Source organism: Archocentrus centrarchus, chromosome 8, assembly GCF_007364275.1.
Source record: "Archocentrus centrarchus isolate MPI-CPG fArcCen1 chromosome 8, fArcCen1, whole genome shotgun sequence".
Lineage (NCBI taxonomy): Eukaryota > Metazoa > Chordata > Actinopteri > Cichliformes > Cichlidae > Archocentrus > Archocentrus centrarchus.
This window is the reverse complement of record NC_044353.1, coordinates 19,825,124-19,852,009: the sequence shown is the minus strand read 5'-3', so window position 1 is coordinate 19,852,009 and position 26,886 is coordinate 19,825,124. Positions and strand designations below refer to the sequence as shown.

The following is a 26,886-nucleotide window of genomic DNA, read 5'->3' as shown; positions in this document are numbered from 1 at the left end:
AGGTCGGGCAGTGTGACTGCAGGTTAGGACCCCAAAGCAGGACTCTGTAAACAGGTGTCAACTAAAATGGCTTTTATTGCTGGGACAAAAACAAAGATCAAAAATCCTACCAGGGCAAATCAAGGCAAATAATCCAGAACACAGAATCTAAAATAAAAAAAATAAAAAAAAAGCAAGACATAGAAGAAACTGGGGCAAGCATGGTGGTTAGCACTGCTGCCTCACAGTTAGAATGACATCTAGAAGACCTGGGTTCGATTCCACCTTGGCCGAGGCCCCTCTCTCTCTCTCTCTCTCTCTCTCTCTCTCTCTCTCTCTCTCTCTCTGTGGAGTTTGCATGTTCTCCCCGTGTCTGTGTGGGTTTCCTCCCACAGTTCAAAGACGTGCACTTACTGGGGTTAGGTTAATTGGTCACTCTAAATTGCCCATAGGTGTGAATGTGAGTGTGGATGGTTGTCTGTCTCTCTGTGTTAGCCCTGCGACAGGCTGGTGAACTGTACAGGGTGTACCCTGCCTCTCACCCTATGTCAGCTGGGATAGGCTCCAGCCATCCCCCACATCCACCCCCAAAGACCCTGGAAAGGATAGGCAGAAGAGAATGGATGGATGGAACAAACTGACACACCACCACACAGGAAACAGCCAACGACAACCTGACGCAGAACTGATGAGAACACAGTCAATATATACACAACAGGTAATGAGCTACTAGTAAACAGCTGGGAGGGAAACACTAGAAGTAAAACTAAACCTAAAGCATGAGGACCAAAGACATAACAAAAAAAACCCAGGAAGTAACAAAACACAAAGACCAGGATTAAGACACATGAACTTGACACAAGGACAGAGGATAATACCAAACACAGTAACAATAAACCAGGAATCCAAACTAAGACCACTTTGTCAGAGGACTCCCACTCTTGTACTTTAAATTTTATTAGTATTTTTGAGGATTAGACATATAATTGAATATTAATCAAATTTAAATTAAAAATAAAGTATTCATTACACAACACACAGCATCATTTTACTCCTTTTTAAAATCACTACACGACCAGCATTTGGCTGATAATCCACATGCTGGTCAATATGGTTGATAATCATATTAATAATATGGCATAATATTAGAACCTCTATAATGTAGTGATTTATCCATTTGCCTAAGATGTGCTTTCATCCTGGGAAGAGCCCCCCCCCCTTGGAATTGTGCCAAGAAAGGCATCAGGTGTAAAATCAGTCCCAAACATGCAGAGCTGGCAGCTGTGATAACTAGGGTTTAATCCCGGGATCGGGGATTAAACCCGGAAATGCGATCAGAACCATTTCCCGTTTCCCGGGAAACGTTAGACGGGAAACCGGGAAAAAAGTCGTGCGCGTCGATTTGACTTTCAGAAAGAAAAGAAAGCTTCAGAAAGTTAAATTTAAGGAAATATTGAGAGAAGGGTTCGTTTAATGCGAAAAGCATTACTCTTCATTTCAGGCACGTTCAGCCTCCGTTTAAGGCTTCAGCCTTCATCTCAAGCGTTTTAATAGAGGTATTACACAGTTGTGCTTTTTTCCTCTTTAATTTGTTGAAATCGTAGGCAATGTGTTTACCCTAAGGTATTTTGTATTATATAATTCTATATTATTATATATTGTTATATTGCATTATATAGCCTATAAAATATGCCTGCCCTGAACAATAAAGAAATATCTGTTTAACTTCGAGTGTTTCTTTTCCTCGTTTGCAGCCGCTTACTAACAATCATGAATTAGGATACGGGCCTAATGGGTGAAGAAATTATCATGAAATAGATTGCTTTAACATATTTCGCTTTTAAAATGGAGTTGAGTAAAATGTATATTTTTTAGGCTATAAGGATCGGCCAGTTTTTCAAAAGACGATTCACAGCGAACCTACTTTAACCCTCAGACACGGTGTTATAAATTTGCTGTTGCCAGAATGGCAATGACCAAGTCGTAGTGCATTACTCAAGGCCCTGTGTTATGCCATATTATAGTGTAGTACCGTAGTTAACTTTTCAATGACTATTACAGCGTTCCACTGGTGGAGATATAGTGCAACAGATGTCGCCACGACAGCGTGGCTGAGCCATTATCAATGCTGTGGAGATGAACCGTATTGTTTTGTACCAGCAGTTGTAAAATAGCTTGGTATAATTCCATGTACAATGGAGGAATATTCAAATTATATTTGTTAAGGGAGTGTTGAGGAACGATACAACACCGCATAGCTCGAGCACTCGAATGTCGAGATGTAGGTTTTATTGCATTAATCAAGCTGACGTTGCCCCCTACTGGGCATAACAGGACATAGCTGGAAAGCTACCTCTACAATATCACAATAGGTTAAGGCCGACACAGGCTACAGAAGGCCTAATTAAAATAAAAAAATAAATAAACTTTTTCCCGGGATTCCCGGGAAATGGGTCGTCATTTCCCGGAATTTGATTCATGTCATTTTCGGGAAAAATATTAAACCCTAGTGATAACCCCTTGGGAATAAGGGAGCAGTGGAAAGTAGCTTTGTTTTGTCAACCAGTGCACAAGAAAACTTTGAGTGTATATAAAACTGTCTTGATTTTTTTTTTGTTTTTAACTTATAACATCTGTAAACTTTAACGCTTTGCTTAAGGCAAAACAAAACCGATAGTCTGAATAATTGTTTTTGCATGTCTCACTGCCACTGTTGTGCCCTTAAACAAGGGGAATAGTGACAGATAAATGAAGAGGTCGACACGCCGCTCTTGCCTTCACTCGTCTGTATTGAGTGAGGGAAAGGGACGCGCGGTTCCCCCTACTGAAATCCTAAGGCATTACCAGTGGATCAGTGCACAATCAATTCAGGCAAAACACTTACTCCCCAGCTCTGCATTTCTACACAGCAACACAGTCAAAACAATAATAAAATGTTGTGAGGTAAACGGAACAAAATTACAAAACTAAACAGAATCAAATTTCTTGTCCTCTACACCACTCACATCTGCCCTGCACGAACACCACCTCTTCCTGCTTTTCTCAGTCCTGCTTTACTCCACACCCACTTTACTCAGGCTGGATTCACCTATCTATTATGCGTTTGATCCAGTTCCACTCAACAAAACAGTTAACGTGAGCCACGTGAGCCATACGTTTCCATACATTTGTTTTTAACTTTATCTGTTTTTGGATTTTGCTTTTTTGCCTGATTTTCCCCCACGTGTTTCTGGACTGTGCCTCGCTGCTTACTTGATACTTCCCTCACCAGCCTTTTCTGCATTAGCGTCAACAAAAGGTGAGCAGTTTGAACTTTTAATCTGAATATCAGTGTTTCTGATTATATAATAGTTTCCGTGCATTTAAGGAGCAGGTAATCACAAAGGTATTATTTGTATAGCAGTACTGTCTGATTACACATAATCATAGTTTATCTTTCAGTTTCAGTTCTGGGCCATGGATGATTTTGTGCGAAACAAACTATTTGAATGGGGCCTAAGTGAGTGGGTGGAGAGATTTGAAGGTAAAAGTATTATCATGCATCCCTGATGGCTACAGATATTGATACTAATGTGATCTATTTACTCTGAAACGTAATATCTGTTAATACACTGGTACCTTCACATGCGAGTTTAATTCGTTCTGCGACCGAGCTCGTGACTAAATTTGACTGTATGATAAATCAAATTTTCTCATAGATATTAATTGAAATGTCTTTAATCTGTTCCCACCCCCAAAAACTACCACAATTTTTTAACTTTTAATCTTCTCCTACTTCTTCACTGTTTTTTGCCTTTTTTGGCACAGTTGCTTTCTCTTGCAGGGTGTTTCAGTAAAAACCTGTTCAAGGAGGTTTGTTTCTTCCTCCCTTTCAAAATGTTCCAAAAATGGTGAGGAAAGTGCTGTTACAACAGATGAAGAAGAAGCAGCTGTTGCAACTTGTAACTCAGATATTCACTTGCAACTTAACCCTTTCATGCATGAATCATGAGAACCTCAGTCAAGATTTTTTTTTTCTGAATGTTTTTATTTCTCTTTAGGCAAGACAAAAAATGCGATTAAAATTTTGTTCATGAACCTATTTTTCATGGAGTTAAAAATATGTCCACTCAGCTGGACACCATGCATTTGACTTTTCAAACAGAGAAATATGTATTTAACACACTAATAACAGAAAATGATATTGCGTCCTCAGATTGACTGTCACTACTGTTAATATTGACTAAGCCTGATTCTGTTAATTACATTCAAATAACAAATAAAAATAAAAAAACAACTCCCCATGACTGGCCAAGCGGTAGCAGTGTATGGGATGATGCACAAGCATCCATTGTGTTGAATGATATGCAACTATAACAACAAAACACAGGCATGTACAAGAGAACAGCTTTGAACAGCCGTCCACTGTAGTGACCACTATGCATGAAGGGATAAAGCAAAAATTCAACCAAGCGACCGACCGTATCTCAAAAAGTTAGTTTTCACCAGTGACGTGCGGTGAGGGTCGTGACTGGTGAGGCACTGACGTCATCACATCAGATTTACAAACATATAGCTTATTCACCCTTTGATTGGCAACAGTTGTTTTGTTTAACTTTAACATAGTCTGAAGCAAACCTTTTAGCTCCGGTGTTGGTCTTCCTTTAATTATTATCTTCTGCTTCGATTGAAAGTCCAGTTTAGAAAATTCTTTCAGTTGAGTTATGTAATCTTCAATGTTGAACATAAGGCCAAGCAACAGGAAAAACTAACTGGCCTTGCTAACTGTGTATGGTAGCTTGCTGCCGAGGAGTCGTAGAGTCCCTGGGATCACCAGCGCCCCCTACCATGAGGCACGAGAACTGCGTGCCTCACCTAGTGTCTCTTCGCAGCAGTTTCATGATCGCTCAACACAAGAATGCATTACACACACATACAGTTGTTAATGAAAAAAACAAAAAAAAAACTGTGCATTATATACACCAGCTAAAATATGGAAATTTAGTTCATATAGTAAAAGTGTTAGAACATTTTAATAGCCACATGCAAAGGGAAAGTAATCCGGTCTCACTGCATAGCATGCCAGCACAGTTAGTAGTCATTGGCAATGACTATACTGAGCCGCACCACGGATTGCGCAATCCGTGGTGCGGCTCGCCGGGCTGGTGCCTCACCGTTCGTCTCTTAGTATTTGACCGGCAAATGCGAAAATTCAGCGATTTTGAAAAAACTAATCTAAAAATGGTGTAGTTAAATGGAAAAGAACTTTAAAATACAAATCACTGAATGAATATAACCATTTAATTTATTTTTTAATTTTATATTTCCACGATGACAGGTGAGGCCGTGCCTCACCTGCCTCCCCTGACTGCACGTCACTGGTTTTCACACTCGCAAATCAAGGTACCACAAAAGTTTGGACATAACTTCTAATTCAGTGTTTTTTTAATATGTAAAATGGTCTGCAATGTAGATTAATACTAAAGTCATCCAAACTATGAAGAAATACAAAAAGTGCTAAACAAACCAGAATATGTTTTATATTTTAGATTCTTCAAAGTAGGCTTACTGTTTAGATGACAGCTTTGGCATTTTCTCAGTCAGCTTTATGAGGTAGTCGCCTGGAATGGCTTTCAGTAACAGCTGTGCCTGTCAAGAGTTCATTTCTTGAATTTCTTGCCCTCTTTATGTGTTTGAGACATCTGTTGTGAAGACGTGGAGTTGGTATACAGTGACTAGCCCTATTTTAGTAACGTTATTGCTATTTGAGTAATATTCTAATTCATATTATGGCATGAACTACTCAACTAAGTAAAGTAAAATGACAGTCCATCATTACTTTAAGAAATGAAGATCAGTCAATCTGAAAAATGTCAAGAACTTTGAAAGTGTCCTCAAGTGCAGTCGCAAAGACTATCAAACATTATGATGAAGCTGGCTTTCACCAGGACCGCCCCAGGAAAGGAAGACCAAGAGTTTCCTCTGTTGCACAGGAAATATTCATCAGAGTTACCAGCCTCAGAAACTGCAAGTTAACAGCACCCCAGATGAGAGCCCACCTAAATGCTTCACAGAGTTCAAGTAGCATGCTCATCTCAACATCAACTGTTGAGAGAAGACTCCGTGAATCTAAAATTTATGGCTGAAGTGCTGCAAAGAAGCCACTTCTATGGGAGAATAACCAGAGGAAGAAAATGGTTTGGGCCAAGGAACACAAGGAATGGACATTAGACCGGTGGAAATCTGTCCTTTGGTCTGATGAGTCCAAATTTTACATTTTTGGTTCCAAACACCATGTTTTTGTAAGATGCAGAAAAGGTGAGAAAATGGTTCCTACGTGTGTAGTTCCCACCGAGAATATGGAGGAGGAAGTGTGATGGTGTGGGGGTGCTTTGCTGGTGACACTGTTGACGATTTATTCAAAATCCAACCACTACTACAGCATTCTGCAGTGACATCCCATCCCATCTGGTTTGTGCCTAGTGGGACCATCATTTGTTTTTCAACAGGACAATGACCCCAAACACACCTCCAGGCTATGCAAGGGCTATCTGACCAAGAAAGAGGGTGATAGAGTGTTGAGTCAGATGACCTGGCCTCCACAATCACCTGATCTAAAGCCAGTTGAGATAGTTTGGGACGAGTTGGACTGCAGAGTGAAGACAAAGCAGCCAACAAGTGCTCAGCACCTCTGGGAACTCCTTTAAGACTGTTGGAAAGCCTTTTCAGGTGATTACCTCATGAAGCTGACTGAGAGAATGCCAAGAGTGTGCAAAGCTGTAATCAAAGCAAACTGTGTCGACTGAAGAATCTAAAATCTAAAACACATTTTGGTTTGTTTAACACTTTTAAAATTGCTGCATGATTCCTTATGTGTTCCTTCATAGTCTGGATGAACTCAGAATTAATTTAATATGTTGGAAAAAAAAAAAACATTGAGTGAGAAGTTGTGTCCAAACTTTAGACTGCTACTGTAAATGCTACAACATTGTTCTGCAGTGCAGTGCAACAGTTTGTAATGTACATTGTCTGTACAAAAGCACTTGTGATTCTTGTCCATATGATACAAAATGTGTTACGACAGAAGTATGACAGAGTTAGATAAAACTAGCACACATTCAGCTCATACAGCTTTGCCCAAAGCTTATTTCTGCTACTTAATTTTTAATTACAGATGAAGAAATTGATAAAGAAAGTCTGTATTGTCTTGATGATCAAGAAATTGATAACTTGATTACAAAAGCTGGACCAAGAGTGAAATTCAAGAAGAAACTCAAGCTTTTAAAGGTAATTAACTGCTTTAACAATTATGCTTACTTTAATGCATAAAGGTGAATTTATGTTAGAATTATCTGGACATAATGTCTCACTGACAGTAATGTACCATATATATTTTTACCATATATATATATATATATATTTTTTTTTTTTTTTTTTTAAATTCAGTACTGATATGGATTTGCAATGTTTTCATTCTTCTAGGAAGAACAAAACAGAAATCAGGAAACGGTCAATATTTCTGTTCAAGTAAGTATATATATATATATATATATATATATATATATATATATATATATATATGCTCAATACTGTATATATTGTACATGCATGGTTTTATTTGCAGTGTAAACAGGAGGATGAAGAAGAAGCAGCTGATTTGGTTCAGGTAGGGATTATATTGAATTTCAGACATAATGAACTCACTGTCTGAGACAAAGTAAAGTTCCAGTCTCTCACCCAAAGACCCCCAGTGACACCTAAGCAACCCCAAATCTTTGCAGGCTCCAGCAACTACTGAACGACTGAAATTCAAAACTTTATTTACAGGTGGTTGTGGCAGAGCCGGCTCTAGCCATTTTGGTGCCCTAGGCAAGTTGAAGCCCCCCCCAAACAAATGACAAGTTTGGTTGTATAAGATATGTTAAAGGTTTACTTGCTTTACACACAAACACACAACAAGGCTCCTTCACCTGTAAAAAAGAGAGAGATGACTTTAAATAATAGATACTGGACTAATGGACTAAAAAAAAGGCACATATGTGGCAACATAACATTCAAATGGAAACTGGGATCAGGATGCAAGCTACCGTTCACATTCTTATATGTTTGTGTGCTTAAAGGTTTGATTGATGTATTGGCAGAGTAAAAACAGACTTTCATAGATTCCATGTGACAAATAAAAACATTCCAGCTGAACAGGCCAGGATGCACATGTTCAATTGAAGTAATATTGTGATAGAGTATTTGTAAATATCTGACAGAATTATAACCAAAAATGTGTCTGGATTTGCCCATACTGACATTAAAAACATGACTACTGATATAACACACAACTGCAGTTGCTGTGCTGCTGCTTGTTGTCTGACTTGTAGCTGTATTCAAACATGTTCACTATTAAACCACTGCATTAAGTCTGTATCATTCTACTTCATATATCAGGCAAGAAAACGTCATTGAGCAATTGGGGTGTAGGGGCAATGGTTTGGTGGTGGGGTTGTTTATTTTTCCTGTATTTCTTCAGTATTGATGTTCAAGACATACAGTATCACAAAAAAGAGGCACCAGGCGGGGTTACAAATAATCACTAGTTTTTTTGTTTTGCTTTGTTTTTTGTTGAAGCAGTGCCACTTTCTTGAGCAGATGGTGCCCAAGGCTAACCCCTATATTGCCTGTGCCCAGAGCCGGCCCTGAGTTGTGGCATACACATTTTTCTCTAGCAGCTGATGGTTGCCAGGGGGTCTCTAGGTCTGTGTGACTGGGACTTAATTGTCTCAGAGGATCACAAATGTTTACTAAGAAGCAAGAACGTGACTGTGATCTATTCTTCATCACTGGGCTGGTTGAAAACATCAATGCATTTAATTTTGTTGGTTATAAAAATGTATGTTAAAAGCTTTTGATTGTTGATAAAGAACAATGTCAATGCAAAAAGCTATAATTTCCTGTATAAATGAATTTCATCCTCAGATTTTGCCATCCACAAGTGATGAAGGTGAGCTATGCATCTTATTTATTACATATCATATTAATCTGTGTTTTTAAAGCAGCACTATTTTTTGCAACAACCAAATAACTCCATTGAGAAAAAGTTTTTATCCAATTAGGAAAGAGGAAATTAGATCTTCAAAGTGACCTCAGCATGTTGCCATCACCAGCTAAGCGACAGCGTATGTTCATTGCGGTATCATACGCAGGTATTTATATTTCTTTCGAAACAATGTCGCCTTTCAAGCCACCATAGGGTTCAATTTATATGCAGAGCAATGTTTTTCAAATCTCAGTTTAAACTTTGGTGCCAGAAATGAATTTCTCATTGAGCTTTTGTCAAATTTTAACAGTCAGCAGCGTGCATGTTACATATGTATTAAACCTATAGAAAGCAGCCACATTATGAGCCTGATATACTGTAATTCACACATTCTTCTTTTTTTTAACATGAGACTTTAGTGACTGTTATGTTAGTTTATAATTCCTGCTAAATACTTATTTGCTTTCACACTGGCAGAAACAATGATACTGTCTGAGATGAAAAACATCATGAGAGTTGTCCAAACCAGACTACATGACCAAGACAAGCTCAGTGCTTTCCTGAAGTGAGTATGAAGTTTTTCTTATTTTGTGATGTTTGGGCCAGGGTCCACTCCTGAACATGAACCAGTCTCACAAAGAATTTGTTTTTAATTTTGTTGCAACAAAAATAGCAAAAATACACAAAATAGCTTTTTCAAGAGTCTTAATCGTCAGTATATTCACATGATCACAACAATTAAAATGATTCACTCCAAACAAACTTTACAGCTGTTGGTTACAGCAATAAACAGATAACATAAGTTCAAAGTGTGTCACACGAATGAGCAGCTGCATCAGGGAGTCCTGCAGCAATTTGCCATGGAGAGAGGACTTATCTGCTCTATGGGTAGATAGCCAAATGTGCTCTATTCATGTACTAGATAGCAGTGGGTGCAATACTCAACCACATGGGATACTTTTATCAGCCATTTTGCGACAGGATTTAAAACTATATACTATTTGAACTCTCAGAAAAGTATGATTTGAATTTGCAGAACTGCAAAACCCACAAGCAACAGCTTAAACTATATACAAGATCTGCTGAGCAACAGTATGAAATTACTCTGACTGATATGCAAAACTTTGGAGCAATGGAAACACACGAGCACTCCTTCATTGTGAGCAGATTTTCATAACATGAAAGGAATAATTATTAAGACTGATATTTTTAGGAAGTTTTGGTGACTTTGCTACTTTTATTTGCTGTGGTTGTGAAAATGACTTTTCTGGTGTGACAATTGCACCAGATTGATTAAGAAAAACTTCAAATTATGCTTTTGTCAAGTTTTGATGACTGAATCAGTTAACCCATATTTAAAATCTTGTACAACAGGAATAAGATCAGTGACTTGGAGACAGACAAGAGGGAGCTGGTTGGTGTTTTTGGTAAAACTGGGGCTGGAAAGAGCTCTTTGATAAATGCCATCATCGACGAGGATCTTTTACCCTCAGGAAGTGTCAATGCATGCACCTCAGTCATGATAAAAGTGGAAGCTAACACACACAGCTCAAAGTACGAGGCAGACATTGAGTTCATCACAAAAGAGGTAAAAGGAGTTCTGAATGTTTATTCTTAGTTGATGTTAAATCATGTGTTCCAGTGTAGTTCTTGGGGCTTAAGGCTGGGGACATAGGTCAATAAATGACTTAATTTTTATTATTATTTTTTTAGGAGTGGAAAGATGAGTTGTGGTCATTCCAATGGTTTATTGGTGATAATGAAAAACTGGAGCAGGAAGACGATGATGATGATTATCGTGACATTGTTGATAAGCTGTCAGCCCTCTATGGAGAAGAATGGAAACAAAAGACCATTGAAAACCTCATGGACAACAAACATTACAGAGAAATTCCAGAATTTCTCCAAACCAGGAGGAAGATTTTGACATGTGAATCAGTAAGCCAAAAACTCTCATATTACTTGGTAGGAAGCATTTTTGCAAATGTGATGTTACGCATATTATTGATTAGTTTAATTATATATTTCTCATACACTATATCAACAAAAGTACTGGGCCATCGGCACATTACTGCAGCAATTGCTTGAGCCATGAAGCTCCCAGTGCACAGTTTTTGTGCTGATGTTAAAGCCAGGGGGGGTTTGGAATTCTGCAGTTATTGAGTCAGCAGAGTGACACTTTGTGGTTGAGTTACTGAGGTTCCTAAATGCTTCCACTTTGCAACAATATCACTCACAGTTCATCCTGGAATGTCTAGGAGAAAAGAAATTTCACAAACTGACTTGATGAGACAGAGGCATCCTATTACAGTATCACAAAATCAGCCAGTTCTTTTGAACAACCCATTCTTTCACAAATATTTGTAAAGGTAGACTGTGAGGTTAGGTGCATAAATCGATTATTTTAGTAATGGAGTATTCTATCGATTATTCCATTGATTAATCGAGTAATCGGATAAGAAATACTTTTTTTATTAACAGTTTATCTGCATATTTTAACTTCCGTACTGCAGTTTTTTGCTGTGTGAACAAACAGCGGTGGATGGAGCAGCTACAAAGCTCTCTTTTCTTCACCTTAACACTTGCTGATTAGTTGGTTGATGAAGGACCTCCAGCTGTTTTCCAGTAAAGATTTTAATGGTGGTTACTAAAAGAGAAAGCTGCTGTTTTGGACACTGGAAAAACATTTCCTTTTGCACTACTTGAGCTCACCGTCTCCCTCTTTGCGCTTGCGCAGTTAAAACTGCTGCCTACTATTGGTGTTTTTGAAAAACTAGTGGCTGCGGGAGCCATGGCACATGTGTGAGTAATGTTGTAATGCTCTGTATTCACAAGCATTCTTGAAAATATGTTTCTATTGCAGGTCTATATTTAGTCACTAATAGGGGATTAAAATATAAAAAATATTTTGACGGAGCCCCTCGGTCCTGGGGGCGGGCCTTACGGTACTAAACCATCGCTGGTGCTAATGGCTCGCGCTCGCTAGCAAACCAGTTCTGGTGACCATAGGTGAGGGTAGGGACGTAGATCGACTGATAAATCGACAGCTTCACTTTTATGCTCAGCTCCCTCTTCACCACGACAGACTGGTGCAGCGTCTGCATCATTGCAGGTGTGGCCCCGATCCATCTGTCGATCTCCCATTCCCCTCTTCCATCACTCATGAACAAGACCCTGAGATACTTAAACTCCTCCACCTGAGGCAGGAACTCATCCCTAAGCTGGAGAGGGCTCTCTACCCTTTTCCAGCTGAGGACCATGGCCTCATACTTAGAGGTGCTGATTCTCATACTAGCTGCTTCACACTCGGCTGTGAATCATTCCACTGCGAACTGGAGGCTACCACCTGATGAAGCCAGCAGGACCACATCATGTGCAAAGAGCAGAGATGAGATTCTGAGGACATCAAACCAGAAGCCTTCTGCCACATGGCTGTGCCTAGAAATTCAGCCCATAAAAATTATGAACAAAATTGGTGACAAAGAGCAGCCCTGGTGGAGTCCAACACCCACAGGAAACGAGTCTGACTTATTGAAGGCTATACAGACCAAACTCTTCCTGCGGTTGTACAGGGACTGAATGGCTCACAACAACGGGCCAGACGACCCATACTCCCACAGGACCTCCCACAGGATACCTCGAGGAACACGGTTGAATGCCTTCTCCATGTCCACGAAGCACACTTAGACTGGTTGGGCAAGGTCCCATGCACACTTGAACACCTTCAAGAGGATAAAGAGCTGATCCAGCGTTCCACGATCAGGATGAAAACCGTATTGTTCCTCTTGAATCTGAGGTTCGACCAATGGGTGGACCCTCCTTTCCAGCACCCTGGCATAGACCTTACTGGGGAGGCTGAGGAGTGTGATCCCCGAAAGGTGGAGCACATGCTCTGGTCTCCCTTCTTGAAGATGGGGACCACCAACCTGGTCTGCCAATCCAATGGCACTGCCCCAGATCTCCACGCGATGTTGCAAAGGTGTGTCAACCAAGACAGCCCAACAGTATCCAGAGCCTTCAGGAACTCAGGGCGAATATTATCCACCCCAGACTATAGCCTCAGTTGAAGTCAGCAGCACTCCACTCGCACCGCTTTCCCCTCCTGAGTCACCTGACAGTTTGCCAGAATCAAAAGTCTTTTTCCATGGCCTCACCGAACTCCTCCCACACCCGAGTTTCTGCTTTGGCCACCACCTGAGCCGCATTCTGCTTGGCCTGTCGGTACACGCCAGCTGCCTCAAGAGTCCCACAGGCTAACCAAGCCCAATAAGACTCCTGCAGATGGTGACCACCATCAGGTTTGGGGATTACCACCATGACAGGCACCAACCACCTTTCAGCCACAACTCACACCCTCACAACATGTTTAGGTTCACCAGGTCTGTCCAGCATCCTCCCCCGCCATCTGATCCAACTCACCACCAGGTGGTGATCATTTGACAGCTCAGCTCCTCTCTTCACCCAAGTGTCCAGAACATATGGCTGCAGATCTGGTGATATGATTACAAAATTGATCATCGATTTGCGACCAGGGTGTCCTGGTGCCATGTGCACTTATGGACATCCTTATGTTTGAACATGGTGTTCATTATGGACAAACTGTGGTTTGCACAGAAGTCCAATAACAAAACATCATTCAGGTTCAGATCAGGCAGGCCATTCCTCCCAATCACTCCCCTCCAGGTTTCACTGTCATTGCCCACGTGACTGTTGAAGTCTCCCAGCAGGACGATGGAGTCACCAGATGGAGAACCCTCGAGCACCCCGCCCAACGACTCCAAAAATGGTGGGTACTCTGAACTGTCATTGGGTGCACAAGTGCAAACAACAGTCAGGACCTGTTCCCTGGCCCGAAGGCGCAGGGAAACAACCCTCTTGTCTACCAGTTAAAACTCCAAAATACAGGCTGCAAGCCGGGGGATACAAGAATACCCACCCCAGCTCACTGGCTTCCACCGAGGGCAACTCCAGACTGGAACAGAGTCCAGCCCCTCTCCAGGAGACTGGTTCTAGGGCCCAGGCCATGCGTTGAGGTGAGCCCAACCATTTCTAGCCGGTATCTCTCAAGCTCACACACTAGCTCAGGCTCCTTCCCCACCAGTGAGGTGACATTCCATGTCCCAATAGACAGTCTCGATAGCCAGGGTTTCCTTGGCCATCGCCTGACACACACTGCACCCGACCCCTACGACGCCTGCAGCGCCTGCAACAGGAGGGCGGGCCCATGTCGTCTCTTCGGACTGCTCCTGGCCGGGCACCACAAGCTAATGACCGGCCACCAGATGCTCTCCCTCAAGCTTCCTCCCCAGGCCTGGCTCGAGGATGGAACTGCAGTAACCCTATTCCGGGCAATATAAACAGTTCCCTTGTTGCCATTTCCATAGCGGTCTTCTGAATCGTTCTATGTCTGGACCCTCACCCAGGACCAATTTGCCATTGGAGACCCTACCAGTGGGACAAGCCCCCGGACAACATAGCTCCCGGGGTCACTGGGACACACAATCTCCTCCACTACGATAAGGTGGCGATACATGGAGGAGATCTACTACCTACTGAGATTGTACTGAGAAAGATAGAATGACATTGGGATGAACACAGATCCAGAAAAATAAATGTTCTTGTATTAAACCTGGTTTACAGTTGAAAACTGTAGCAGGACCCAAAATGGCTCCAAGTCGATTATGTAGAACAGCATTTTTTTTTTTTTTTAAACTTGCAATAACTTTTACCTGTTCACAGGTAAAAGTTCACAATGGGGATCTGTCCTGGTCCAGCACAAAACATGTGGAAGCTGCATTGGCCTATTCTTCTGTGATACACATGCTTGCTGAAACAATCTGATTGTATTTAAATATGAGCTTAAAAACTAATTAATGACTCATGATAAATACAGTTTTTTTCTGCACTTTGGGTTTGCTACATAAATTTATTTGATTTCATTGTAACTTCTAGTGATCCTGTTTCTTCAATTAATTGCTCTTCTGTAATCTTTTACGCTGCTCTAACTCTTTTATACACTTTGTAAAATACTTGTATTGATGATCAGTGATGTCAGTAACGTGCTACTTAGTAACGCGTTACTCTAATCTGACTACTTTTTCTCGGTAACGAGTAATCTAACGCGTTACTATTTGCAGTCCAGTAATCAGATTAAAGTTACTTATCCAAGTAACTGTGCGTTACTATTGTTGTCATGTTCCTCAGTACAAAGATATATTTTGCTTTCTTCTTGCATCTCGGGTAGTGACGTCTGGCAGATGCGACAGTTAAATCCCGTTTTCAGCATGAGGACAATAACAGCACAGCGACACAAACAGAAACAATGGAGGGAGGAGAGAGGTGCGCGTTTTCCAGCTGAAATACAGACACTATAGTGAGTCTGTGTCAGCTAAAGATGACAACATCAAGGTTAGCTGTGCACTTTGTGCTGGCGACAAAGTGCTATCTAGCTTCAAAAACACTACGTCAGATATGAAGTAACATCTGGAGTCACGGCGCAGTCAAACTTACAGAGCGAGTGGCAACAGTGGCGAAGCAGAGCTGCGGCTAATGCAGGAGCCCCCCAGCACCCAAGTGGGGGAGAGCTGAAGAAGTTGAAAAGCCCTCTACTATAGTATGTAGTAGAGGCTGGTATTGTGCCAAAAAGTGATCGTCTGCCAAACAGCAATTTTCGGTATTTGCCAAAAAAAATAAATAAATAAAAATCATTGCCTGTATTTAAACGGCTGTAAATGACTTGTTGACCTATAATCTGTGAAGTATATATCAAACTTATCTCTCATGAATGATATCAGGTGATTCATGACCACTCAAACTGAGTGGTAGATGCTCCACTCAGTTTTTGGCAAAGTGATTTCTATATATTCGTTTTTTTTTTTTTCCAAGGTAAAAACTGTCTGACATTAAAAATATCTTTTTAAACAGAAATCTGGCTCAGAGGCTGCAGAAATCACAACAAATATAACATCACAGTTATATAAAGATATTTCAAGTGGCCAAGCCACTCATAAATCATGTTGACTGCACTCAGTTTAGCAATATAAGCAAAGACATTACACATAAAAGCACACAGAAACATCTGAATCACTTTATGACAGACGATCACTTTTGGCACAAGACCGGCAGCTGTTGAAAGTAACTAATAAAGTAACTAGTAATCTAACTTAGTTACTTCTAAAATTAAGTAATCAGTAAAGTAACTAAGTTACTTTTTAAAGGAGTAATCAGTAATCAGTAGTCGGACTACTTTTTCAAGGTAACTATACCATCACTGTTGATGATTGTAATTAATGAATTGTTATTTATTGCAGGCTAAAGAACTCTCTGCAAAATGTGTCAAGTACACAAGAAGCAAGTCAAAACGAAGAGAAGGTGATGGAGTAAAGAAGTTTTATTGGCCACTAGTGAAGTGTGTGACTGTCAGGGTGCCAAACAGTCCTCTTCTCCAGCACGTCACACTCGTAGACCTTCCTGGAAATGGCGACTGTAATAAGAGCAGAGATGAAATGTGGAAAGGGGTAATTCACATTTACTGCTCTTTGCTTTATTTGGTGTTTACTGTAAACAGTAATGTCATGTTTCTATGAATCACTGGGACATGTTGTTATTCTCCTCTCAGATTGTTGGAGATTGTTCTACTGTGTGGATTGTGACTGAAATTAATCGAGCAGCATCAGAGAAAGAGGCCTGGGAGATCCTGGAAAGTGTCAGTAGCCTCATTGGAAATGGTGGCGAATGTCAGCAAATTCATTTCATCTGCACCAAGTCGGATCATTTTGAAGATTCAGATGACTTGTAAGTAAATTAAGATGCAAATTATGCCGATTAACATTGCAGGACTGCAATTGTTGTAATTAATACATGTGGGTACTCAGAGCCAGGTACAGGTTTATAAAGTAAAGAAGGTGGACTGATTAATGAATGGAGAACTTCCCAGTCGGAAGGGAATTGAGTTAGTAGTGGAGAGCAGGACAGGCAGGGGAATTTGTTTCCAAAGGAAATTTGGTCTAGAGAGATAGCAAGAAAGAAGAGGGTGAGCAATAACAAGAGAGCACGAGGAGGAAAAGATGCAACTGGGATCATGACAGCCTTCCTACAGTAGCATATCATAGCTTAACATGCTGACATTTCTTTCAGTGCTTTGATAATAAAAAGAATAAGAAATGCTTTATTTATAATAATAATAATGGACGGTACATATGTACACATTTCTTGCAGTTCACCAGCTGATGTCCGTAAAGAAATAACTGAAAGAAACATGCAAGCCAAGAATGAAATAAAGGAAAAATTCAACCAGCGACCCAAGATTAAGGTGAGTTTTATAGCCTGACAGAAAATCCAACACTAAGACTCTCTACAGTTTAAAGGATGCTTTAACATGAAACCACATTTTCCTCAGAAACACTTCACTGAGGACAGTTTCAGAGTGTTCACAGTCAGCTCCAAAGAGTTCAGAAAAAGGAAGCATCTAAATCCAGATGAAACTGGTAGGGGAAATATGTTGTTTTAGTCTACTTTGACTAAAAAAAAAGAATGAATGCTCTGATTTAAAGTATCTCATGTAAAATTGTAGCATTGAAATTTCATTTTAACAGAAATACCCAAACTTCAGGAAGTTTTGCAAGATCTCAACGACTTTCACTCAGAGACATTAAACTATGTGTCAGGAGCTCGCGGGATTCTGTCTTTGATTCAAGGCGCCAACCACAGAGGAGCGGTAAGGAAAAAATACACAACAAAGCTGAAAAAGCCGCACAGCAGAAAACACACATTAAAGTATCCACTTACGATTAGAGCTGCACAGAAGCAGGAAATGCAAAAACAGGCAAAAACAAGAAACATTGTTTCTATCTTTAAACTAAATGTAACCAACAGCGTTCTCTTACATGTTGGGATTTCTGAAATGTTTTTGTCTTTCTTATTTTGTTTATTTATTTTTGTCATATTGATTAATTTATGAGTTAATTAATTAATGTCTTGATTAATTCATGCATTTCTGCTGTTGCATTTTGCTTGAACTGAACAAAAACCAACTGAATTTCATAAATATGTAAGGAAACAAGTAGCATTATGGTTTATTGCTTCAAATATATATACTCTTCAGGATGGTAAAAAAGACGAGGTGTGTGCAGCCCTTGAGAGAAACATGAGCCTCCAACTTGATGCTGTCAAAAGAGAAATGGATAAGACCTACAAGGCTTTTGAAAAATGTCTTGCTGATGGGGTTGAGAAATCCAAAGGTTCATATGAACAAGTACTGAAGTACTTCTTGTATCATGTATGTATTTAAACTATAGTTGCATCAAAACAACTTATTGTGCGTGCTGCACGACTGTGTTAAAATAATTCTGTGTTTTCTGTTTTGTTTCAGAGAAAGAAGGGTGGTGCATTTCATAAGATACTGAAGTGTGTTGTTGAGAATGGCGGCATCCACAAACCAAAAAAAGGGAAACCAATAAACCTCAACATGAAGTTAGCTTCATGTCTGACTGACAGCATTGATGAAGAATTCAGAAAGACCTTCCCGTAATAAAAAAAACGAGTTTTCAGTCACATATTATCCAAAATATGTAATTTATTGCAATTCACAGTTTTAAAAAATAAACTTTCCAATTCTGCCATCATAAACCACAATGTTTACATGTTTCAGAAATGAATTAAAATGTGGACCATTCAATGGAGTCATCAATAAGTTTTCACTGAACACCGATTCTCTGATTGAAAAGTACAAAAATGTTGGACTGCAACTGAGATTTCTCAAGACCGAGGTAAAAGCTGAAACCTTCATATACATTAGTCCACCAGCAGTAAATTAATAACTGAAAAGTTGGTTGCATAACTTGTAATTTAAAGCAATGTTCATATTTCATGTTTTGTCTCTAAGGAAGAAAAAATTAAGGGAAAACTCAACAGAATCATCCGGAAAGAGAAGAAAAAAGTCTACAGCAGTCTGACAGAGAAGATTGAAGACATTATGGAAGAAGGCTACAGCAGTAAGAAATAAAATCAGAGATTCAAAACTTGGCACTAAAATACATTTATATTTATTCTGCATAAAAAGTCTGAATGGAGTTTCATGTCTTATTGCAGAGGCTGCAGCCTTTAGAGGAAAGGACTCACTGAAAAACATGAGAGAGACTATTGAGAGACACGTGCACTCAAAGAAGGACATGTTTGAACTGGCAAAAAATACCATGTTGGAGAAGCTGCACAATTTGATGGTTTGTCACATTTTATAAAGAAATATAACGATCATATTTTATTACAAGTGTTCTTCAGCCTTAATTCACATGAAGACTTTTGCTATGTTTAAGTAGAATAATCATATAAAAAATGTAAGTTTCTAATTATATTTTGTCCAGTCTTCAAATACACATCTGAACAGTCAGTTGTCTTTGACTTGAACTCAATATTTTATTTTTCTGTGATAAATGATTAAAATTTTGGATTAGGTAAACATCGTGGAGACTCTGGAGAAAACCCTGAAGCAATCCACTGAACTTTCATTCAAGACTGATGAGAGTTCACTCCCAGGTAAACCAAATCTATTTCTCTCAGGTATTTTAAAATGTATCAAATTATTTTTTCTCACACATATTTTTTTGTGTTAATAGTGACAAAAACTTTAAACATTTTTTTTATTTTATTTTTTTCAGATGTTTCAACAGAGCTTGAGATGGTGAAGAAACATTACGATGAGCTTGTAAGCAGCGTAGATGAAGAACTATCTCTATCTGGGTAAATCCTAAAGTGTCATGACTCTCATCATTAGAGTTGTTATGGATATTTTTACTTTTAATATTAACGTTTATTTTGAGCAGCTCAGAGGCTGCACTGAGTCCATTTCAAATGCATTGGTCCCTTTTAGAGGAACTGCAACTCAAAATTTAAACTTATCAAAGTATTTTACATTCTTGTTGTGTGAGGAGGGTTAAAAGCATTTAATACAAATATAAAGAAATTATATTCTCTCCCATCATTGTTCAGTGTCACAACTTTGCTGTTTATCTCTTTGCTGGATGTTTCAGATTTGCTGAGTGGGCAGAAACAGCAGAGGCCTGGGCACAAACAGAACAGCCCAGAGAAAATGCTCATTAAAAACAAAAAGCCTTCGGATTTGGTTTCAAGTGTGTTTTCCTTGCGGTCTTTAATTGTTGTTTGGTGTCATTTGACTTTGAATTTGTGAAATGATTCTAGATTTGTATTTCTAGAAGACATTTTTGTCTTTTAATGGTTCAAATCCTGAGGCAGACAAAAAAGCTTGACGAGAGAAATTGAAAAGTCCTGGGCTGGGTTTATTATGATTTTTCCACCACATTTTTTTCAATATTATATTTAAATCTTTTTATTTTGTGAGTGTAATTTTGGCTCATTAGGCTGGCAATTGTATTTATATAGCACATTTAATGTAAACTTTTATGAGTTTAGTTTTAAATCATTAGGATGGCAATGGCAACTGTATTATTGTAGCACATTTACATGTAAACTCAGTGTGCTTAACACAGAAGATAAAATCATAAAAACCTGTGAGGTTTACAACAGCAGAGATGTTTTTAACAGCGCAGATCAACAGGAAATTAATATTCAGTTATTTAGTGCATTTTTGTTTGTTTTCTTTTGTTTAAGCTGTGCTAATTCTAAAAGTATGCATGTATTCATTATGATTCATTATGGTACACTTTTCAATAAAGCTTGAGAAAATATCCACATATAAAATGGGAACAATTTGTTTCCAACTTTGTTTTTGACTTTTTCTTTCAAAGTTTTGGAACACAAAATTACCCAAAATCGGGGAAAAAAATAAGTTTTAGTAAAATTTGCAATCACTATGACATTTTCTATTTTAGGTCAGTAAAGAAAATTGACTCCTCCTCTCCAATAACTGCAGAAAGAGCACACAAAAAGGCAGGTGGCATGGAGAGGCCTGAGTCTTCACAATATGCTGTGATTCACTTACTCAAATAATGCATCTGACGCACTGTTAGCTCAGGACAAACATAAAACACAAAATCAACATGCTGCAGCAAATAAAGAAAAGGACTAACAAAAGGTCTCATCCAGGACTTTCTTCTGGAACTCTTAGCACTTAGGTGTGGCCTTATTGAGATGAAGCAGTTTTAACATCCAGGACTTTGATGCCCTCTCACTCAGATTAGCTATCGTCATTGTTCATCATTTCTGAAGAGGAGGACCAAAATAGGTTTTCCAAGAAACATCAGCAGCACTTTCTGTCAAGGGTGGTACAAGTAGTTATGTGTGTGCATATATATATATATATATATATATATATATATATAAAACAACATTATAACACTAAAAACCACACCAAAACATCTGGCCATGCACCCTGGAACCAACAGGCACCCACACTCTCTGAAATTATTGTAGGGTCTTTACCTTACAATATAATGCACCTTGAGGCAACAACACATTTTTAGTTGTTTGTTGTCATATGGCACTATATAATAAAATTCCATTGGATAGAACTGAATTGAATCTCGGGGTAGACAGCAATGACTGACCAGTGTGTGTGTGTGTGTGTGTGTGTGTGTGTGTGTGTGCGTGCATGCGCGTGTATAACCCCCATCCTCCACGACCATGTCCCACAGGGGCAAATGCTTATCATGCCCCAGACCCAGGGCCAGCTGCACACACATAGACACACACACACACACACACACACACACACACACACACACACACACACACACACACACACACACACACCAATACACAGACCACATACCCACATTCACAAACATACACATGCAGGCCACTCACTCACACACTCACATACACACACCCATCTACCAATCATACAAGGACATACAAAGACACTCAAAGTGTTTAGGGTGATGTGTTGCATGTATGTGTAGTTGTATGCAAGAGTATGATGTGAAAAGGATGTGTGTGAATGTGTGAAAGCTATGGCGCTATTAAAATTGAAGGGACATATGTGACATGAGCACTGATCAACAGTGCTCATCCACACTGCCTCCCCAAAGCGCTCAGTATCTAGTGTTTGAAATTTGAGGAGCAGGCAACACCCACTAACCACTGGGTGGCACACCTGCCCCTAAGACCCTATATGCATTGTGACGTGTCATGAGCCTTAATGACTATGATACAGTTAAAAAGAAGGGGCAGGTCACTATGCAGCACAGCAAGCAAAGCCAGGTGAATGACCCTACACGCTGCGGCCCAGCGGCATTTTTTGATTTCCAATTCATGAGGATAGTTTTCTTAATGATGCACAATGTGGTAAGAACTATGTGTGATGCATTTTCTTCCATATCGAATTCACTTACATCACCTAAAATGCACAGTTTGGATGAGGCTGGGATACCGCAATTAAACCACGTGGATAGGTCTTGACATATCTTCTGCCAGAACCTCTGTACAGGAGTACAAGACCATATAGTGTGCATATAGTTCTCAGTACAGTCGCCTGTACAGTGAGTACATGTGTTTGAGGCCCATCTGGAACAACCTTTGTCCTGTAGTGTGTTCTGTGGAGAGTTTTGTATTGAATAAGTTGTAAATTGGGGCTTTTAGTCATTTTGAAGTTATTTAAACATATCTGTGTCCAGATGTTTGTAATCTGAGTTGATCTTGCTCCCATTTTGCAGTTGAGAGGGAAATTAAATGATTCTTTTTTTTTAACAATAACTTGGTACAGAGATTTAGAAATTTACTGTTGGTCTGTCCATATTTTGAAAGAAGTTCTTGGAATGAAATAAACCAACCGACCAACCAGCAAGGCTCTCACAGACCTGTTAGTTTTTCTTTAAGAAGCCCTCCTATTCTCCACTAAATAGCTGTATTAATTGCACCTGTTTGAACAAGTTACCTGCATAAAAGACAACTGTCCACACACTCGGTCAATCACACTCCAACCTCTCCAGCACGCCCAAGACCAAAGAGGCATCTAAGGATACCAGGGACAAAATTTAGACCTCGACAAAGCTGGGATGGGCTACAGGACAATAGTTAAGCAGCTTAGTGTAAAGGCAACAACTGCTGGCGCAATTATTAGAAGAAGAAGAAGAAGAAAGAAGAAGAAGAAAGAAGAAACAGCCTTTATTGTCCCGCAAAGGGGAAATTTAGGGGGGGGGGGGGGGTTTGAAGAAGAAGAAGAAGAAGAAAATGGAAGAAACACAAGATGACTGTCAATCTTCCTCGGTCTAGGGCTCACAATGCAAGATCTCACCTCATGGGATAAGATTCTGACAAAGGTCAGGAATCATCCCAGAACTACACAGGGGGACCTGGCCAATGACCTCAAGGGAGCTGGGACCACAGTTTCAAAGATGACCATTAGTAACACACTGTGCCATCATGGATTAAAATCCTGCAGGGCACGCAAGGTCCACCTGTTCACGCCAGCAAATGTTCACGCCCATTTGAAGTTCACCAGTGACCATCTGGATGATCCAGAGGAGGCATGGGAGGTGGTCATGTGATCAGATGAGAACAAAAATAGAGCTTTTTGGTATCAACTCCACTCACTGTGTTTGGAGGAAAAAGAAGGATAAGTACAACCCCAAGAACACCGTCCCAACCGTGAAGCACGGGGGTGGAAACATTATACTTTGTGGTCTCTGGAGCTTGAAAAAGGCGACTGGACTTCTTTTTGTTTCTTGAAGACGTTTCACCTCTCATCCGAAAGGCTTCTTCAGTTCTCAACCAAATGGTGGAGAGACCCAGGTATTTAAACCCCTGTGGGCTTAGTCCCCTGGAGGTGGTTATGACCCTCTATTGATCATGTGCTTGAACACATGTGCCCAGGTGTGAAGGGGGCGTGGGTCATATTTAATCAGTGGTTTCAGTTGAAACCAACTTAGGACTCCGCTCCATTGTTTCCTGTGGCCTATTGAGGTCACTGGAACAAAGGTGTGAATGGGGGTTGAGACGTCTGGGAAGGGAGCTCAGGACAGCACTGTAAGCGGGGGAAAGTTGGTGACGTAATCCACCTCCTCTGTTCAATGATGGTTGTTCACAGTGGACATAGATGGCTTCTTTCACTCCTCTTTCAAACCATCTGTTTTTCCCTGTCCAAAATGTGGACATTGGCATCCTCAAAAGAGTGCCCTTTTTTCTTTCAGATGCAGATGTACTGCTGAATCTTGTCCTGTCGAAGTGGCTCTTCTATGTTGTGCCATTCGTTTGTGAAGAGGCTGTTTGGTTTCACCAATGTAGAGGTCCGAGCACTCTTCACTGCACTGAACAGCATACACTACATCGCTGAGCTTGTGTTTGGCGGGTTTGTCCTTGGGATGAACCAGTTTTTGTCTTAGGGTGTGACTTGGTTTGAAGTATACTGAGATGTCATGCTTGGAGAAAATTCTTCTGAGTTTCTCTGACAAGCCTGACACATATGGGATGACAATGTTGTTCCTCTTGTCCTTCCCATTCTCTGTAGTTTGTGTTTGGCCTTCATTCCTGTGCATCTTAGCTGATTTGATGAAGGCCCAGTTGGGGTAACCGCATGTTTTGAGGGCTTTCTTAATGTGTGTGTGTTCCTTATGCTTCCCTTCTGCCTTAGAGGGAACACTTTCCGCACGGTGTTGTAGGGTCCTGATCACCCCAAGTTTGTGTTCCAGAGGGTGGTGGGAGTCAAAGAGGAGATACTGGTCTGTGTGTGTGGGCTTCCGGTAAACTTCAATGTTGAGGCTTCCATCTTCCTCGATAAGCACCGCACAGTCCAGGAATGGTAACTTGTTATCTCTGGTGTCCTCCCTGGTAAAACGTATGTATTTATCCACTGAGTTAATGTGACGAGTGAAGGCTTCTACTTCTTGGGTTTTGATTTTGACCCAGGTGTCATCTACATATCTGTACCAGTGGCTAGGTGCCTTCCCTTTGAAAGAACCAAGAGCTTTACTTTCCACTTCCTCCATGTAAAGGTTGGCTACAATGGGAGACACTGGGGAGCCCATGGCACATCCATGCTTCTGTCTGTAGAATCCATCATTGTATTTAAAATATGTTGTGGTAAGGCAGAGATCTAAAAGTGCACAAATCTGATCTGGGGTGAAGCTGGTTCTGTTCAGTAAGGAATCGTCTTCCTGTAGTCGTCTTCTGACGGTCTCCACTGCCTCAGTTGTAGGTATGCAAGTGAAAAGTGAAACCACATCAAAGGACACCATGGTTTCATCTGGATCCAGTACAAGATTCTGGACCTTGTTAGTAAAATCTGTAGAGTTTTCAATGTGGTGGGGTGTGATGCCAACAAGCGGTGATAAGACGGTGGCGAGGTGTTTGGAAATGTTGTAGGTGACCGAGTTTATACTGCTGATAATGGGTCGAAGTGGGACTCCTTCTTTGTGGATCTTTGGGAGTCCATAAATGCATGGAGTGGCTTCTCCAGGGTACAGGCGGTAGTAAGTGGGGCGGTCAATGGCTTTTTCCTTTTCAAGTTGTTGCAGGCAGCAAATGACTTTTTTCTTGTAGTTGCTTGTGGGATCACGTCTCAAGACCTCATAAGTATTGTTGTCACTGAGGAGTGTAGTAATTTTGTTGTGGTAATCCGATGAATTCAGCACAACCGTGCACCTCCCCTTGTCGGCTGGCAGTATGGTGATGTTTTGATCCTTGCTTAGGGCTGTGATGGCCTTCTTCTCCTGAATGGTGAGGTTGGATGGAGGAAGTCTTGCACTGGAGAGAGTGGCTGAAACTTTCATCCTGAAACTTGGGGTGATCAGGACCCTACAACACCGTGCGGAAAGTGTTCCCTCTAAGGCAGAAGGGAAGCATAAGGAACACACACACATTAAGAAAGCCCTCAAAACATGCGGTTACCCCAACTGGGCCTTCATCAAATCAGCTAAGATGCACAGGAATGAAGGCCAAACACAAACTACAGAGAATGGGAAGGACAAGAGGAACAACATTGTCATCCCATATGTGTCAGGCTTGTCAGAGAAACTCAGAAGAATTTTCTCCAAGCATGACATCTCAGTATACTTCAAACCAAGTCACACCCTAAGACAAAAACTGGTTCATCCCAAGGACAAACCCGCCAAACACAAGATCAGCGATGTAGTGTATGCTGTTCAGTGCAGTGAAGAGTGCTCGGACCTCTACATTGGTGAAACCAAACAGCCTCTTCACAAACGAATGGCACAACATAGAAGAGCCACTTCGACAGGACAAGATTCAGCAGTACATCTGCATCTGAAGGAAAAAGGGCACTCTTTTGAGGATGCCAATGTCCACATTTTGGACAGGGAAAACAGATGGTTTGAAAGAGGAGTGAAAGAAGCCATCTATGTCCACTGTGAACAACCATCATTGAACAGAGGAGGTGGATTACGTCACCAACTTTCCCCCGCTTACAGTGCTGTCCTGAGCTCCCTTCCCAGACGTCTCAACCCCCATTCACACCTTTGTTCCAGTGACCTCAATAGGCCACAGGAAACAATGGAGCGGAGTCCTAAGTTGGTTTCAACTGAAACCACTGATTAAATATGACCCACGCCCCCTTCACACCTGGGCACATGTGTTCAAGCACATGATCAATAGAGGGTCATAACCACCTCCAGGGGACTAAGCCCACAGGGGTTTAAATACCTGGGTCTCTCCACCATTTGGTTGAGAACTGAAGAAGCCTTTCGGATGAGAGGTGAAACGTCTTCAAGAAACAAAAAGAAGTCCAGTCGCCTTTTTCAAGCTCCAGAGACTACTATGACCTGGATGACTGAGAATCTACACAGACATTATACTTTGTGGGTGCTTTTCTGCAAAGGGGACAGGATGACTGCACCATATTGAAGGGAGGATGGATGAGGTCATGTATCGCAAGATTTTGGCCAACAACCTCCTTCCCTCAGTAAGAGCATTGAAGATGGGTCGTGGCTGGGTCTTCCAGCATGACAGTGACTCAAAACACACAGCCAGGG

General features: G+C 40.6%; 1 protein-coding gene across 2 annotated transcripts; it reads left to right on the top strand.

The window, feature by feature from the left end:
- The first annotated feature begins 3,052 nt into the window (after positions 1-3,052).
- On the top strand, positions 3,053-20,707 carry LOC115784407 (nuclear GTPase SLIP-GC-like). 2 transcript variants are annotated; one of them, XM_030735630.1, is made up of 23 exons: positions 3,053-3,277; positions 3,421-3,502; positions 7,133-7,245; positions 7,441-7,485; positions 7,583-7,624; positions 8,926-8,950; positions 9,063-9,152; positions 9,464-9,551; positions 10,361-10,574; positions 10,700-10,924; positions 16,297-16,503; positions 16,605-16,780; positions 17,204-17,297; positions 17,385-17,472; positions 17,581-17,702; positions 18,090-18,263; positions 18,357-18,511; positions 18,636-18,753; positions 18,870-18,978; positions 19,076-19,206; positions 19,438-19,519; positions 19,642-19,723; positions 20,014-20,707. In XM_030735630.1, exons 2-23 carry the CDS (start codon positions 3,436-3,438, stop codon positions 20,081-20,083), a joined length of 2,517 nt encoding a protein of 838 aa, XP_030591490.1. In that variant the 5' UTR covers positions 3,053-3,277; positions 3,421-3,435; the 3' UTR covers positions 20,084-20,707. The 2 variants fall into 2 exon arrangements, with proteins under 2 accessions (XP_030591490.1, XP_030591491.1); XM_030735631.1 differs by lacking the exon at positions 7,441-7,485.
- Positions 20,708-26,886: the final 6,179 nt, after the last annotated feature.